Source organism: Thunnus maccoyii, chromosome 10 (assembly GCF_910596095.1).
Source record: "Thunnus maccoyii chromosome 10, fThuMac1.1, whole genome shotgun sequence".
NCBI classification, from domain to species: Eukaryota; Metazoa; Chordata; class Actinopteri; order Scombriformes; family Scombridae; genus Thunnus; species Thunnus maccoyii.
The window spans coordinates 5,645,528-5,658,713 of record NC_056542.1 but is presented as its reverse complement, the minus strand read 5'-3'; the positions used below and the strand labels follow the sequence as shown (position 1 = coordinate 5,658,713).

The 13,186-nt window shown below is 41.9% G+C and overlaps 1 protein-coding gene across 8 annotated transcripts in view; it reads left to right on the top strand.

The window, feature by feature from the left end:
- The window catches only part of cspg5a (chondroitin sulfate proteoglycan 5a), a 59,869-nt gene that overhangs the window by 21,563 nt on the left and 25,120 nt on the right, over positions 1-13,186 (top strand). For all 8 annotated transcript variants that reach the window (XM_042423800.1, XM_042423793.1, XM_042423795.1 and 5 more), the window contains one exon: positions 1,444-2,428. In XM_042423800.1, coding sequence (XP_042279734.1) covers positions 1,444-2,428 — 985 coding nt within the window. The remainder of the gene's footprint in view (positions 1-1,443; positions 2,429-13,186) is intronic.

The window sequence follows — 13,186 nt, the reverse complement described above, 5'->3', positions numbered from 1 at the left end:
CGATGAAAAGCCTTTATTGTGTCATCTTCACATATTTACAGCATTCTTACAACCGTCGAGATGCTGTCTTGTCTGTGTCTCCTCAATATCATCAACCCCCCCCCTGCAGGGTACCCCCAAAGTCTCCCAAATCCCTCCCTCTCCAACCCCGTAATCCTTAATCCCAGTTCTTTACCATTCAAGTACATTAGTGAATTATTCCTTTAATCCAAAGGGGAGCGGCCGTAAAGCAGCTTTCTGCATGACTCAACGAGCCGCCCTAGGATGAAGTAATCGACCAGAGGATAAGTATCCAGCCAATCACATCTCGTTTTAATTTGTTTCAACCCGTCCGGTTCATTGCCAGACTTCTTGAGCACGCTTCGTCCATCTCATAATGCCAAAAAGACTTTAGCTTGTGATGTCAGTGTGTTGCTGGAAAATTTCTTAGGAAAGAGTGAACTGAACCAGTTTGTATTTGTTGTGTAAAATACAAACAACAGCAGATGTTACATCACACAGCTCAGTGCACTTTCTGCAGTTATTCTAATATTTACTTGTTTCCATTTGGGTAAGAAATTACATTTTTTTTTTGCCCCTGTGTGATTTCTTTAAATGTCTTTACTTCTGCCAGCAGACTTTACAGAAAAAAGATGATACTGTTTTCACTTCTGTACCCAACTGGTTTATTTTCAACCCCTTGATTGTTGAATTTTTCATAGTAATGGGTTCTGCCTTTCCTGATGTCATAGTGGTTTATGCGGGGTCAGTGTTTTCTTCCACTTCTAGCTGCCACGGTTTTATTTTCTACATGTGCATGTTTTTCAGTTTTATTAGTCGAATCATAAACCTCCACAAATCACCTGAAATAGTCCATTAAGGATATAGATGCATTCACAGATTGGACTGAGTAAAATGCACAAGCATCCACAAAATTCTCTCTGGTTTGCAACGTACTATATATACTCTCCCTGCTTTGCCCACACCTGATTGGCTCTGATTAATCAGGTGTGGGCAGAGCAGGGAAAGATGGAAAATAGGCAGCGTTTTGGGGTTTCAGGACCATGAGAGGGCGTCTCCCTAACGAGCTCTGCTGCACTTCAGTAACAGGCTCATTTGACGGCTTGAAGTTTTTCCTGAACTGATCGATACAAACTGTGGTTTGTTTTTAGAGTGAAACCATTTTCACTTCATTAAATTTGCAGCACTTTGTTTCTCTGCTTCTTTCTGTGGGGACTTGCAGACATACGTCTGTGCTCAGGGTCTCACGATCGATCCGTGAGCTTTAAACTGATAACACCTTCATGATTTAAAAATTCATAATCCACATTAATAACTGACCTTATTTCTGTCCCATAGGTATGAAGTGGATTATAAAATCATTGTTTGCCTTTAGAACCTTTAAAATAAACTTTTTCTGAGTTTATGTTTGTACTAAGAAACCTTTTCTGTGTGTGTTTGCAGGGAACGTTGTGGGGATCAATGCCACTGAGCCGGACAGCGCGGCCAATGTTACCTCCCTGCTTAACGAGGAGGAGGGGCCTGTCAAGGTCAACAAGGTCATCGCCGTGACCAGGATGAGCAGCTCAGCCAGTCCTGACACTGTCAATCCTGTGACCCAGAGGGCGGGCCGGATCCCCCGCGCTGGCGAGGAGGAGGACCAGAGCAGCGGCATGTTTGGTGAAACAATGGTTCCTGTGGTGGAGGAAGTGGGCGTGGCAGCCCCGCCTCAGCTCATCCCTGATTCGGCTGAGACGGAGCACCTGCTGCCTGGCACTCCGCCCAAACAGGAAGTCATGGAGGGCGAGGAGGAGGACGAAGAAGAGGAGGTGCGTCTGCCACGCACCGAGCCGCCTTGGATCCACGGCAAGGACACAGCCATGTTTGACCTGGATCACCTTTTCACCACCACCACCGCCCCACCCTCGCCCGCCACCAACCCCTCTAACCCTGATGTCCTTCATGTGGACTTCTTTGACCCCTCCTCTCGTGGACGCAGCCTTGACCTGGCCACGCCCTCCACTTCATCACTGGCCCACGAGCTTCAGGGTGGCGACCCGACCTCCTGGGCGATGCCAGACAACTACGACTACCTCACGCCCTACGAGGACGGCGTGTCCCCCACTGCTGATGAGTACACCTACAGCACCACAACCGACGCCTACGAGAGCGATGAAGACCTCAGGATGTCCGCTGGGTCTCCAGCTCGCTCCAGGCCCCGAGTCCCAGGATCAGGCTCCTTTCCTGGCGCGGGAGCTCCGGTACCAAACGTCCCTGCGGCGGTTCCTCCGGCGGCCTCACCTGTGGATGGGTCAGACGGGATGGGCGGATGCCGCGTGGGTTACCAGTTGGTGAACGGAAGTTGCCGCTCACCCTGCGACATGCTGCCCAACTACTGCTTCAACAGCGGACAGTGTTACCTGCTGGAGGGCATGGGAGTCTTCTGCAGGTATGACATAGACACAAACATTCAATATGTGACACAAGTATTTACTGCACACTGCATTCAAAAAACAAACCACGTCCGTGCAGCAGTATACAGGCTGTAACTTTGCATCAATCTTCAGACATTTTGCATAAAGACCGTATTCATTCTTCTCATAATAACTGTAATAATAATGCATGACAGATACAGATATAAGGACTTCCATGAGCCGTGACACTTAGCCCGCAAATGTCTAGGGCATGTAGGAAAAGGTGTTTGTTAAAGGCCACTAAAAAACATGAATATTGAATAAACAAAACTCCTAAAACTCTTAAACTCCTGTCTTTGTCTAAACATATGAAGCAAGCCATACAACATACTATTGAGAAAAGTTCTGTTCAAAGGATTTGAACAGATTTTGAAGTAGGTTTTCTTACTTTTGGAACAAAACCTGAAAGTTTAGCTCTCACTTCAGCTCTCTGTTGTGGTGCAGATTCTCCACAATGTAAAAATAAGTAAATAAATATAGGCTAAAAAAAACTCACGCCTACCTCCATACTAACTCCATGGCAACATTGCACATCCTGTTGCATCACCCATGATGCAAAGGTGATGGAGATATTTCAGTCTGTGGTGCAGCTAACTGTGCTGAAACCATTTAAAAACATTTAAAAACCAGAGCCTTGCAGCTGTGGCAGGCTTCATCAGGGTCTCTCATTTGCATGTTTAATCACCAACAAATACATTCTGCAGCACCCACAAAGTTCTACAGAGCAATCAGACACCAGCATGTTAAAAAAAGTTGTGTCACATGATGTATTAGGCTCCGTGAAACTGTCTGGTCAGCAACATGTGGAAAAGCTCAGTGCAGAATAGAAACCAGCACATTATTGTGTTTTTTAACAAGAGACTTTTATGAGCAAATGTCCCCTCGTCTGCCAGACTGCATTCTGAGATTTGGTTTTCCTCTGCAAGAGCTGGAGACATGAAAACTGTATACAGACACACACGTGCACTGAAACTGCAATACAAGCAACTCAAACACTCACTCATACACACACACTGGACTGTATATTGATATTATTTTCATCTTTTGCTTGCTACCCTGTCCCATTACTATATGACCTGCCTTCTGGGCATCTGCCACAAACTACAGTAATGACTTTCCTCAATACGCAACCCAATAGAGTTGGTGTAGTGATGAATCTAGGTGGAGGTCTAAAGTCAAATGGATTAGAGAATCATTTATGAAAATATGGTGTAAGCCACAGGATGGTTTCAGCTCAATACGAGTCCTCTGCCAATGCATCTGAAAGTCAACAATCACAGTGCGTCTGTGGATCAAAATGTCCCGATCTGTGATGAGAACAGCTACACAACATGCTGGGTTCAGGATTAGAGCTGCTGCGGATGGGGGGAGGGGGAGGATCTTTCATGGTGTGTTTTGAGCGATAGCTTTCCTGATTTCTAATACTGAGTGCTGTCGTTCACACTGTATATTTAAAGGGGACCTATTATGCTTTTCTTTATTTTCAGTCATATATATAATGTTACAATGTTGGATGTTCATATTAAACATGACCAATGTGTCAAATAATGAGGTAAATGTATGTAGAAGTAATCCCTGTGAGCAAAAACTCTTGTTTTTGGCATTTTTCCATTGTTTTGGGGGCAGTCACGCTGAGCTGTGACTCGCATCGAGCTGGCACGCTGTGAGTGTTTTTCCATTTCACAGCACAGCAAAGTAAAATAAGTAGTTTACCTGTTGGAGGTGCGCTGGTTGTCTGCAGCTCTTCATCAAACATCATCATCACTGTGGCTGTTTCTGCTTGTACTCCTCCTCCCTGCATTATTTCTAACTGATCCGCTGAACAAATAGCTTCAAATATCTTCAAATATGTTGTATCGACCATTTTTTAGGGCTGCTAACAAAGCTCTGCAGTGAGGAACGCATTTAATTTCCTGTAAAGTCTTCTTAATGAAAGTATCCCATTATTTAGTCATTTAAAAGCTTTTGATTTGAAGCAATAAAGCAGGAAATGTTGGGTTTGCATCAACGGTAACTTTACACAACTCTGATACGGCTGCCCTTTGGCAGGCTTCCAGAAAGCTGGCTGACAGATTGGGCTCATTGGGAGGGGGCCTTAAAGAGACAGAAGCTAAGACCACCTGTTAGAGACAGAGGCCAGTAGAAGATAAATAAGGAGTTTTTTGAACTGTGAATCATGCAAAGCTACTCTAGTGGAGTCGAAAAATAAAAATATAGAACTGTAAATGAGCATATTAGGTCCCCTTTAATGGAACCAAGGAAGGAATCAATGCAAACTTGTGCTTACTCTCCCCAGACTGAAAACGTGATCACTGTTATAAGTATTTGGAGCTGTTTCTAAACAAACTACTGTGCCCAAAGCTCTTCATGGTGAAGGAACATGCCACCCAGTGCAACAGTGTGGCTCACTGACATGTCTTTAAAACACTCTGGGGACATTACTCTATGTAAATAAGCCTGTACATGCACGAGCAGAAGTATGTAGCAGAGATGAGATTCATCATTGTCTGTTGCTTGAAGTTTTTTTTTTTTTTTGCATATTTTACCTTTATTGGACAGGGGATAGGGAGGAGGCAGACAAAATAAGGAGAAAGGGAGGGCATGATGTGCAACAACAGTCCCTGGCTGGAATTGAACCAGGGATGTTGTGGTTATGTGGCATACACAGTAACCATTCAGCTACCAGGATGCTCTGTATGTGTACATGTTCAATTAATACGTATTTTCTTGTTTGTACAGAGTGTTCTTAAACACATGTAGAAATTGTTCTATGCATGATTTGATAAATGAGGCCCCAGGTTTTTGGTGACAGTCCCTGAGAATAAAAAAAAGGCTTCTTTCTACAGCCACCAATTTTGTGCTGACGTTCAACATCCATACAGGAAGAAATGCATCATACACGAGGCCTAAAGATTGATTTACAGTATACACCCACTGTAGCCTCACACTGCTGTTTTAACATGTTTTCTTTTCAGTCCTATGCGACAAAACTTAAGCTCAAGGAATTCTTAAATGGTATTCTGGGAGATGTAGTTTTTAGTAGTAGTTTAGGGTAAATGGCTGCACCAAAAACATGGAAATAGCTATTTAATCACAAAGAAATATGTGATTAATATGTGAAAAAAATGATTAGATGTAACAGAGTCAGAGGTGAGGGTGATATTTTTTTTGTTAGTGTGTGTGTTTGTGCTATCAATCACATAAACATAGGCTTCACGGTTCCCAATGGTAAAGATTTTTGCACACATTTCCCCATAATTATGAAATGAATGAATCAACCAATCAGTGAGAAGAGAGTTCCAATTAGTGAACAGCTGCACCGGTTAACATGCAAATTTATGCACACCGGCCTCCTGACTGGAGCTGATGTGGAAAATATTAGACTGGCTGAGTCTGCCAACAGTCTCATCAACACACACACACACAAACACACTCATGCACACACACAAAAATACCAGACACATCTCAGTCTAAACCACAACAAAATATGAGACACTGAATGACTCAGGAGACGGTTAGAGAAGCCAAGATTTACCTGCTTTGAAATAACTAGGACAGAGATTTATGTCTCTAGTCAGCCCCCATCCCAGTTCAACACCCATGACCCCTGTGACTTCAGCTCAAGGTTATATTCAGCAGGTCACAGCATGTCTCCACCCCCTGCTCGCTCTAACCTCCACACTCCGATTACACTCACCGCATACTGTGATAATGACCCTGATCCTCCCTGACCTTTGACACCTTGACATATGAGGATTGCCATTTGATATGAACCATTTGAAATAACAAATGATCTACTGCGGCATTGAAAAATTTCAGGAAGGAAAGAAGGTGTTGCACGTGATGGTTTAATATCAACAGATCATTTGTGACACTTGAAGTTTGAGACATTAATCAGCATCAACCAAACAGCTGACATCAATGATGATTTCAACTTGATCAGATTTGGTAAAGATATCTGTTTGTTGTATCTGTTTCCTTTAATTAGCGACTTTCTTGCTAAGATTTGGCAACTTTTAAGACTGGACTTCTCTCCAAAAAAGCACCAAGTGACAACTCGTACTGACTGAGAGGGAAACAGAGCAAAGCTTGCACAGCTCTGTTGAAAAAAAAAACTCCAACATGATCCAGATATTTAGGGCAGATTTGGGACCTCAGTCAGCAGATAGTAGCAGTGATGAACCTCCTGAGAGTGAGTCAGTTGACGGCTAGAGAGGCGTTTTACTGCTGGGCAAAAGCGCAATATGGGTCAATGGAGTGCTGGCACAGATGAGGACCAATATGTTCCTCTATGTGTGTGTGCGTGTGTATTTTAGGCATGACTGTGTGTCAGATTACACACATGTGACTGAGTTTGTGTGTACATGTGAAACTGTGAGTTCATGTGTGTGTGTGTGTGTGATGGTGCGTGCAGCTGAACTGCAGCTGCTTCATACATCAGGCCAATTCAATTACAGCAGGATGAATGTTTGGACCTTTAGCCGTCTGCAGTAAAACATACGACCCTTTGAAGTAGTGTTTACTGACCTCAGACCAGCCTGTCATATCTCTTTCCTTCAGAAAGAAATACGGACCTGAAGCACTGGGACGCATACCTTCATATATGCTCAATAACTGTTACTGATAAACTGCTAAAGTTATGAATTTAGAAATGTAGTGATTATAGATATGTAGGTATCATTTCATTTTCATTCCCATATTGCACTCAAACAAGGTTTTGCATTAATTATTTTTACATAAATAGCAGACAATGGCATTAAGAGGAACAATATTTTAACTTTAATTAGATAAATTATTATTAATATATGTACATGGCAAATTTACATCATAATTAAAACAATGTCATGACTTAAAGGAAGAAAACCTTGCTTTATAAACGCACATACTTAACAGTTATAGATTAACAACACTCTGCAGGTCATGTACACTGTTAGCAGAGTGTGTTTAAAGAGGCACTCATTGATTTTACACTTAATTGGGCTTTGAGACAAACTGTTTGCCTGCAATTTGAAAGATATCTACCAGGCAGGGAGGGTCTAATGAAAAGATTCTACTGAATTGCATTATGGGAATTGTAGGATCCGTTGTTTTCGGAGCTTGACCCATACGAGGGAGTAAAAGTCAGGATGTTTTCTGTTGCTTTCAGCTTTCTTTATGAAAATTGTCTCTTGTGAGTCCAGCAACTTTATGGGAATACAAGAGCTAAATCACTGGGAGTGGACTTCTTAAGCCTCAGGATGAGATTTAATGAGTACAAACTGAGGTGAAAACACAAAAAAAAAATTTAATATGGGCAAAATATTCGCGCTTATCCTGAAGTTTGAGCATTCCGTGACTATATAGAGACGGCGAGAGCAAAAAAGGATCTGAAAGAAAGTAAAAGAAAATACTGGAGTTCCTGGCTCAGTCTGAGTCTAAGCTGTCACACACACTCACTGAGTCTGTGTGTGTTTCTAGTTTAGCTGCAGCACATGCCTGCACTGTCACTTTCACTGTGGCTTAAAAACACAGACTGCAGGCACACTCCAGTGGTCGAATACGCTTGAATAAAGCGAGGCCAAAACACACGTTTATGACTGCGTTCATTTTGTGAGATTTTAACTCTAAACCTCAGCCAGTCTGTGTAAACACAGACTGCTATCTTTTTTTTTTTTTTTCTGAAGCTATCTGTGGCATCTCCGGCACTGGCTCTCCTGTCCCTCCGACTGATGGGATCTGACAGCGTTAAGGTCGTAAATCGTTTCCTTCTCTGGAGCCGCGGGATTGAGGACCATATTCGGAGAAACAGATGAGAAAACAGAGGGAGGGAAGGAAAGGAACGTGGGTGAAAACGAGGGTGTGTGTGTGTGTGTGTGTGTGTGTGTCAGAGAAACAGAAAGAAAAGGACAAAAGGAGGAGAGCGGCGTTTATATATCCTGAGTGTTAGTGAAGGAAGATATTTAAAAAGTAAGAAAGTGGGGAGTGAAAGACAACAAAAGAGTGATCGGGAGAGCAAGAAACTATCAACAGGAAATGAAAGAGAGAGAAAAGAGTGGACAGAGAAACAGAGATGAGATGGAGGAGAAAATAAGTGCAAGAATGAGTCAGAATGTTGTAACGCTTGCCAGTATGGAAACGAGTGAGGAGAGCCAGGTCGAATTTACTGGTGTGTGTGTGTGTGTGTCCTGCAGCTTGATGTAATTAAGGGAAGCTTTGAGCACTAACAGCAGTTTGTATCCATTTTAGATTTCATGACCACATCATGGAAACACACTCACATACACACATATATAACCTACACACACACACACACACACACACACAGAGGATTATGTGTGTATTAGGGATCACTTCCAAGTCAAAGAGCGTAGGGTCGTGGAATCAGGCTAGAGGTCAAACACACACACGAGATTTATGATAGCTGAGAAGGACGGGACAAAAGACACACACACAGACACACACATACAAACACACACACACACAGACACACACACACACAGTTTGTTTTTGCCAAAAGTAATCTGGACTGACGTATTCAATTGTTGACTACACACACACACACACACACACACACACACACACACACAAATTTCTTTTTGGCTGTGGTTATTTTGCTGCAGGGTAACTAAGTTTTGACTATTAGGTTCATTGCACATGCACACGCACGCACACACACACACAAAGACAGAGTCATAAGATTTTAATTGATCTCTATGTGGGCGGGACTAACAGGCTCTATTGAAGAGTCTATCAGCTCTCTCATTCTCAATCTTTGGTCTCTTTGTCTGAAGAAATACATCATCACTAATGTTTCTCTCTCTAACTGAGACCACGCCAAGAACGTTAGATTTCAATAGTTTAATTGAGATAATGAAAGAGAGCTGATATGTTGATGGATGGGTTGGAGAACCTGATGAAGGGATTAGGGATGGAGGGATGGAGAGGGGTTGAGGTGTGAGAGTTGAGGAACATAGAATGGAGGGTTGAGGGTCGATGATGGATGTATGATGTGTCGACTGGATGACGACTGCCGACGGTGGGGAGGTAGGAGGGAACGGGGGGGGAGAAGGTTGAGACTCCAGTCCATCGCCTGGATAGAGCCCCCCTGTTCCTGTGTTAAAACAGAGGAGAGAGAACGGTTGATGAAAAGAGAGGGATGCAACTGAGACGAGGAGAGAAGAACGGATAAGGTGTGCCTAAAGTGGGATGTGTACTCGGTGTGGTCTCTGTTCCTGAACTTTGTTTATAAATCTATAAACTTTATTTCTTCAATATAGCCTTCCAGTGATTATGAGACATATTATTCAATATTATTCAAGTGCTAACCATACTAACCTCCGATAACAACCTACATCATATTTTACTAGTAAGAGTCATGTTTTAATGTGTTTGTACACAGCCAGAGAGAAATAAAAAGTTTGCGTCCTGGTCATAGTTCGGTTATAAAATCCTGCCGGCTGCTGACAGCACCATCAGCCGAGGAGGAGTTGATCACAACGGACAGTGAAGGAGGCTGTAGAGAACAAGTGTCTGCTTCAAAAGTTGTTAAGGCGACTTCGCTAAACATTCAACACCGGAGCTGAGAGCGTCAGAGATGGAGCAGCAGCTTGTCATGTTGTCACCCTGCGTTACTCTTTAAACAATGACACAGCTGTAAAAAAAAAAAAAAAGTCAGTGATTGGAATCAACTCAGGGGGCTTCTCGACTGATGGATCAGATCATCAACATTTGGGGCAGCCCTAATTATTACAATAAACATCCATTACAAGTGAACCAATCTCTGACTTTATGTCAGTGATAATACACAAGATCTGCTGATATAAGAAGACTGGCTCTCTCCAAAGTTCAAAAAGTTGTGATTTTATGTGGAGCTGCATGCTGTAGCTGTCAAGATGGTTTGCAACTGGTCAACAGTGCACATGTCAAAGTTTCCCAAAGCTGAATTCTCCCTGATTGCACTGAGCAAATTAACTTTTTTTCCTGCACGCAAATCCAAACATTGTGGTGATTCCATTGAAATTAATTGATTACAGGATGCAATTTGACAGCTATAAATGATGTTGGGACCAAGATCTAAAGCCAATCTGTCCACCAAACTTTGTAGAAATCAGTTCTGATCTACAAGCAAACTGGTTGTCTACTTTGTTTTCCATTATTTGAGTGGATCAAGATGAATCCACGTGTTCAGTTTAGGAAAGCTAAAACTGGAAACACTGAAGAAGTTTTAACTACATTCCCTTGATTGCTGATGGTTAAAGTAACTGTGAGCACGAGCCACATCTGTTTACCGGTAATTAGTTTGGAGTTTATGGTGTTTTGAGTGTTCTCCAGAGACTCAGGGGTTTATTTAAATAGGTTTTGGTTACGGTCGTATCCACAGATCCATGCTGAGTGAATGCACGAAGCTGACTCATTAACGTGTTCACCAGCCTCTCTTTATATACGATAGCACAAAGGTTAACACAGTCTGTTGGTAGCGGAGACCGACAGCTCCACAGCAGATGACATTTGATTACGACAAGCAAACAGAAATCTGCTAAATTCATATTTTTTGCTCACCGACGATTTAAAATAATTGTTTTGGATGGTGCAGCAGGAGGTAAGTAAATGTACCGAGAGTGTGTTTTTCCAGCTTAGCTTAGCTGTGCTGTAAATATACTTTTTTGGCTTTTATTGGACTGTACACATCTTCATGCTTCACCACTCTCCATGTCCAGAAATACTTCTCTTCTTGCTACTTGGCCTAAACACAGGAAAAAAGAACATCACCTGAAAAAATGGCTGCAAGTATCTTAATGTTATTACCATGGTTTAAAATCTAATGCCAAATGGAGAACACTGATTATGTCGTCATGTTTTCAGATCTCTTTTCAGATTTGAAATCGAGGGATTTAGCATTACTGATTGAATGGAGCAGCAGTTTTCTCCCCACTGTGGTTACTAATAAGGTTATAATGGTTCCATCTGCATAATGGAAGCTGATCCAGTGATATTTTATTTAAGCTGGTTTGTTTTCAATGTGGTGCAGTGGACCGGAGGCCTCAGGGAAATCTAGGGAGGATGGCTGATGAAAGACAAAAAGCATCTGACCTAAAAAAGAACATAATACGTGAGGCGGTCTGGATTTTATGATCAGTATCTTTTTGTTCGTTTTTATTGCTTTTTATTTATTGTTTTCTCAGTTTGTCTAAGTGCAGCTGCTGAATCTTACAGACATCAGGAATCTGTTGCAGCACAGAGCTCCTGTCCTCGTAATGGGTTTTTATTTTTCTCTCTTATCTGATGAACGTTTGTCACATGCACTCAATCAGTCGCCGGTGACTTACGGCAGCGAGCAGTCAGTATTCTGCTCAGTGAACAAGAAAAGAAATTTATACAATTTATAGAAGCAATGACAAGTTGAATCACACATTCATATCGTAAAGACACTCAATTATCCAGATAATTAACCCTCCTGTTGTCAATTTTGTCCTCCCGGGTCAAAATTGACCTGAGAAATTATGAATTATTTTAACTATAGTTGAGATCAGAGGAAAATATGTTGATGGATTATGGCAGACTGCTATATGTAAAAGTTTAGAACCTTTCAATTTTTACACATAACGACACCTCGGGTCAATTTTAACCCAGGAGGACAACAGGAGGGTTAAGTTGAGTTGAATTATCATAAACTGTTTGCTGGTGTAGTATAAGTATATATATATATATACCAGTGGTAGGAAATCCACATATAAGCAGTTAAAAATGAAGCACAAAATCATCTCATAAAGAGCAGAAAGTGATGCGTTTTCTTAAGATGAGCTTTACAAGGATGGAGAACCCTCCTTATCATCCCCAAACATAGAAGCAGAACTTCTATATCATTTGTTTTAGCAATGCAGTACCTACACACTATCCTTTGTAACTAAAAGGTTGCACATGTCTAGAGTTGATCTGTGAGCAGTTAGTGATGTTCTCTTATATGGTATCTCACAATGAAAAAGCAAAGATTAGTGAGAATAAAAGCAGAATTTTTTTGTTCTATTCTGTCCTATAAATCATCTCTCAACCCCTCAGAGTTACCTTTAAATAAACTTGCGCTCAGTGCAACATAGCAAATCCCAACTGGAGCATTTCATAAGACTACAAAACACTAATTTATTCATAACTTCTACTAATGTAGAGAGTAAAAGCGTCCAGTCCACCACTGATGCCTCTTAGATGGATGCTGTTGATGTCATACAGCTATTTTATATGAACTCCATCTCTTTCTTACCCAGCATCTTTTTCTCGTTAAAACAAAAAAAAATACACACATTCATCCTCTGTCTTCACTTAATTAACTTTCTCCATAAAGTCATTTAATCAGATGAGATCAGACTCTGAGCTCCACAGTCTCTCTCCATCTTTTCTCTGTCAGCATTTTAAAATAAAAAATCCTCTCGTCGGAGTGTTTTGCTCTCAACCTGACCCACGCTCGTCCTTCCCCTCCCACAGCCCCTCAGCGTGATGAGAAAGTTTGCTTTTATTCAACAAAGAAAACCAAATGAAGTTTTGTTTCAGAGCCAGTATTAAAGTTGATGTTTTATAGTCAGAGCTGAGGCACCAGGCTGAACGTTCTCCCGTCCTCTGCTGGCCTTTTATCATCAGATCCACCTCTCTCTCTCTCTCTCTCTCTCTCTCTGGGTGCTGCTCTCAAACGGTTGTTTCTTCTGCTTCGACTCGACTCAATTTTTCCTCCCTTTCCCGCTTTCTGCAGCTACTGCATCAATTTC